Source organism: Montipora capricornis, chromosome 10, assembly GCF_036669925.1.
Source record: "Montipora capricornis isolate CH-2021 chromosome 10, ASM3666992v2, whole genome shotgun sequence".
Taxonomy (NCBI): Eukaryota; Metazoa; Cnidaria; class Anthozoa; order Scleractinia; family Acroporidae; genus Montipora; species Montipora capricornis.
Window position 1 is genome coordinate 38,652,447 of NC_090892.1, and position 5,138 is coordinate 38,657,584.

At 39.8% G+C, this 5,138-nt stretch overlaps 1 protein-coding gene across 1 annotated transcript in view; it reads left to right on the top strand.

Moving 5' to 3' along the window:
* The first annotated feature begins 1,507 nt into the window (after window positions 1–1,507).
* The window catches only part of LOC138019534 (lactadherin-like), a 13,916-nt gene continuing 10,285 nt past the window's right edge, over window positions 1,508–5,138 (top strand). Inside the window, exons 1-3 of the mRNA XM_068866368.1 lie at window positions 1,508–1,777; window positions 4,335–4,449; window positions 4,878–5,091. Coding sequence (XP_068722469.1) covers window positions 1,714–1,777; window positions 4,335–4,449; window positions 4,878–5,091 — 393 coding nt within the window. The 5' untranslated portion in view covers window positions 1,508–1,713. The remainder of the gene's footprint in view (window positions 1,778–4,334; window positions 4,450–4,877; window positions 5,092–5,138) is intronic.

A 5,138-nucleotide genomic window follows, 5' to 3' on the forward strand; every position in this document is an offset into this window, starting at 1 on the left:
CAAATGAGCGGATGAATTGATCTATAACAGAGCACCTTAATTGGCTCAGTGGATGATGGGGAAAGAGCTTTCGAGGCCGGATAGACATAAATCCTTTTAGTTCGTTCTTATTTCGGTTTTGCTATGATAAGTACGTCTTGTTAATTGATCGCTTTTGGAACAAAATGAGCGTAAGTAATTGAAGGAAACGGGCATGAAACTTTGCCGACAAACTGAAAGAGGTCGGAGTTGAGGGAGAGCGATGGGGGAGGGGGTGATTTGAAAGGCTCCTTGAATGATTGAGTAAAACGACTAAAATTTGGTGCGTTTCAGTAGGAATGGGTTAATTTACGGTGAAAAAAACTGGCCTGGGGTTTTAAGCTTAGAAAATATTGAGTTTTGAAGACTTGAATGTTGCACTGAGCTAGACCGACTAAAATGATTGAAAAGGAGCTTTTATGAATTTGTAAACATGAATAAGCCGGGCTAAGATATCCTTAAGCCGACGCAATCCTGCTGGCACTGTTCTTACATTACAACTAAAATTGCTTAATCGGTCGGGGATAAACGTTTTTGACGCATCCTTGTTAATGGCTGTGAAAGTACTTTCTTCGTATCAAACGTCGAGTGGGAAACGAATCGGAAGCGAAAAGGATACAAAAAAATTCTTTAATCTGGGATAACAACCACTTCTTGGTTAAGAGGTCGAAACCAATACTTCATGGTGCCGGCCATTTCTACCTTATTTAGAGGCACAAATTGCTTCGAATTGATCACAAATACAAGCTATGATTTTTGCGGTTGTCAGCTATTCTGCTGATTTTCTTAGAGTGGTATGAAGTAATCTTTCCGTTGGAAAAAAAAAAATGAAAAGAAAACACTTGCAAACAGTTTATGTTCTTGAGCTGGGATTGTTTGAATAAAACTCAATTGTATTTTTTAGCAGTAAAGGCTTGAAGAAATTCACTGAATAGATGTATTTATTTATGACGATCCAGTAAGATCTTTGAGAGCTTTTCGGTATGATGAAAATCTGTCAACCAGTTGACCAATTCAAGAAGATTTATGATTTGTTAGAAACACATGTGGGAATCAATAACTTGATTGTTTGGAAACTATACAGACATTTCACGCAAATCATTTCATTGAAGGGTCTCTCAGGCAAAAACGTCTTTTCCATTCAGTTGCTTCGTTGTCGCTGTAGTTTGCCGTCGACTTTGTATTATTTTTGCGCCTGATGAAACCGGGCTTACACGCATAATTTACCAAACTTTTCGGCAGATACAATGCACACATGGTAATAGACTTCTCCAACGGAAAGCACGTCCGTTTTTGGAATGCATTTTAACATTTCTCCGCGCCACTATGGTGCTTTCGCTGTGTTTTCTCTGACAAGCGCCATGTCCGACCCCGCGTTTGCAGTGTTGCAATTTGCCCTTGCCCGACAGTGATGGATCATGATGCATCGATTTTACACACCCCGCTCATATTTTTACCATAAACAATGCAACTCCCTTCCGGCCTGTCGACTCTGACCCCTCGAGGGCAACAGATTTGTGGATTTGTGGATTAATGCTGTAATCATATTACCAAGACAAAGTGGCGTTCTAAGTGCTCGACTAGTGCATCAAATCCCTCGATTAAGAAGAGGCGAACATCGTACAGAACTGCAAAAGACGTGTGCCCTCGACTTACCAAACAGACATTCTTAACAAAGCGGGCACTTTTGCAAGGATGCTGTCCTGCCTAGTTCAAGTCTTCGTCTTCTATTTAGTAGCCACAGAGGAAGCTACTGCAGGTAAATCGGTCCTTTGGGGATTATTCACACTTTTCTATCCGTTTTCGAGGGTTTGGTGTTGTTTCTGCGGGAGAAAATCCGTGAATTGTACAGCCTAAGTAGATTCGAAATAAGCGTAGTTGTGATAGCGATTTTGTGAAGAAAGGCATTTGATATTTTTCAGCGAGGAACAATTTACTACGAAGTGATAGCAGCTAAAAGCTACACAAACTCATACTGTACTTAGTACTCCAAGATACGGTACATGCTTATTAAAAAATAAGCGTTATTTGATTTCCTAACGGAAAACAGCAAATGAGCAATGAGAGAATCACAAAGTTCGCAAAGAATAATCTAACAAACATTTGTTAAAGTGACCATGAGGTCTTGCTAGTTAAAAAATGCCGGAAAACCAAATAAATTTGTTCAGTTTCAAACTGATGCACCGAGAGTTAAGGCTGGACGAGTTTATAATCAGGAATTACCAAGAACTATGTTATGGATTAAACTTACGGTTTTTATATGGGGTATATAGCTCGGATAGGCCATCAAGAATGCTGTTGCGAATATGACGGCTTGTGATAGATAGAAAATGGGAAGTGTGCGGTTGACAAAAATATTCAAGGTCTTCTTGCCGATTAGTGCTTGGAAAGGAAACTTCTAATTTTCAGCACTCGCCCGCTTTGGTCTTCCCGAGAAATCTGCTGCTGTTAATTAAGACTGTATTATGAAGGATGAAAATTCAACAGAGATTCGTGTGATTTTGAACTGAACCCGCTCAGTTCGCATTATCAACAAACTATTTTATGAGTAAGTGAAAGATAAGAAACACTTCTTGCTCATAAACGTATATCGCGTGTTTCGCATTATATATACCACAACTTTAAGGTGGCTATACTTTAATACCATGTCGAGTCAAACTGGTTTGACATTATTTTTTTCTTGTCCCTTGGACACGACATAAGTCGTAACGTAGAGATTGAAGATATTTACAACTTCTGTCGTATTTTAACAGATCAGTTAGATTGTGATAAAAAATCGAAAATGTGGTACGAACCTTCTCGGGATGATCTGTGCTACTATAGTTAATAAAAATAAGTAAAATAGTTAATAGTTTATCCCTAAAACACCGTGGATTTTCCTGCGGCCAATATTTTGAGGGAACAAAGAGTTAACCCGCGTTGAAATTTTGAGGAATCGAGGAACTTGTTGTCTAATCGATCGTGTAGGTTATTTTAAACTGCCAGGGTGATCCTCATGCTTCCCGATTCAGACCTGTGGTCCGGCTTTCCGGTTATAACCGGAGGGTCTTGAAGTTGAAACGACATTGTAATTGCAAAATATGGCCGTACAACACTGGAATACGTTAATTACCCCCTTGAGATGCACGATATTTCAAAGACACAAAGCTCCTTGACGGCGTGTTATCGATGTTCGCACGTAATCCACACCAAACGCAAACTCTTTTTTGATTCTTTCTTCCCTCCCTGAAATGCTTACAAGATGAATCACCTCGAAAGTGAGAAAATCATCCCACTCTCTCAATAAAAAAAGGTCCCTTTATCAAACACACATCCCTCGCTCTGTACACAGTCGATCAACAGGCCAATTGTCGGCTGCCACGAGTGATGGATGTCTAAAGGCGCACAATTATTTTTCATTAACAGTCAATTAATCTACTTTTGACAGTTCTTTGACATTGTTATTGCTGTGAAAAGTAAACTGTGAGAGTTAAACTCGAATCGTGTAGACTCTTTTGTGGCTTTTTTCTGTGAATTTAACCAAGAAACCGAATCAAAATAATACCGAAACATAGACAAAAAGATTCTATCAAACACCATGTAGCAAGTGCGCAAAAAACGTAACAATAACAAATTGAATGAAATCGTATCGCAAGAGAGATAAAATTCTTTTTATCAACGATTAGTAGCTTTGGCACTCAAATTTCAGCCTGAAACAGGCTACATTTTTTAACTTTTACTTGACAAAACGAAGACGATTGCTTAGTTATATGATTTGCTTCACTACATTGTTGATCAGACAGATTTGCAGGTTATTGTGCATGTTTTGAAAATGTTTTTTTTTTCATGATTGCTGCATTAGTAAATTGAACATGAAAAGATTTGACTTGGTTAAGCTTGTAAAAATGCACATCAGTATCTCGAAAACGAGCACGGTGACCTCCCACCCTCATTTTTTTTTCTGCGTGGCAAGTTTAAAAAAAATATTTTGGTGGGAACATTTTGGGGGCGAACGGCGTTAATTAAGCCGAGTGCTAGCTAGAAGATGGCAGCCAATATATAATCTTATGGCTGTAAGTACGAATGAATCCCACAAATCGCCAGTCCAACTCCTCTGTCAAGGCGAAAAACGTGCGGCATTCCCATACGTTCACTCATCCAGAGATTAAACTCATCTAACAGTGCTTACTGCTAGTGTCACGGTCTCCTATTTGGACAGCCGCACACCCCACGTTTGAGTCACTTGTCCCTCGTTTCCAAAGCAAGGACTTTAATTGAAAGAATAGAACAGGAATAGATAGAGACATTCTTTGTATGTTTGTTTTTGCTCTCGACAGGCTGTTCATCGCCGCTTGGTTTGAAGTCTGGTTTCATAAAAGATGCCCAGCTGGAAGCATCATCCTCCTTGAGCGATTTTATGCTTCCTTCAGCAGGAAGACTCCACAATACCTTGTAAGTCTGTAACACTGATCACTTGCAAAAACCAGTTGCGTAGTCTTTTGCGATGAACAGTTACTCTAGAACATCGAACCGTGTTGAAATCTCTATGATTTCATTGCCATTCACAATTATTGACAAATCAACTCAGGAAACAGCATTTCTTCACCAGTCTAGTTCACTGGGAAAAATCCTAAGTGACGCCATTACTCAGGGGGTGAAAAATTGCTCCTCTTAACATTTTAATTCCCTGGGTTTGCACGAAGAGTAAACGGTCAAAAATAATCATTTAACCCACTGGTATATCCTTGTGAAAGGCGAGTGGCTTCAAAGAGGCCTTGGAATTCCCCTCTAGATGGGTAAAACTGTAGCAATTCGTTTTATCTGAGGCTGCTTTTTCTCAGAATACTTATGATGACTTTCTCGGTGCTTTTCTTCATTAGGAGTTTTAATTCGTTCGGTGCTTGGTGCTCAGGAGAAACTGACACAGGCCAATGGTTACAAATCGACCTGCTGGTGACGACGAATGTATCAGCGGTTGCCTCTCAGGGCTTGGAAGTTATGGGCAATGGTGGTCACTGGGTGACTCAATACTCCCTTAATTTTAGTTGTGATGGTGTTAGGTGGTTCTCGCACTGGTTTCAAGGGAGAAGTACGGTAAGTAGCAGTAAGCTGTACGTGCAACCTTTTCACAGGATAATGTC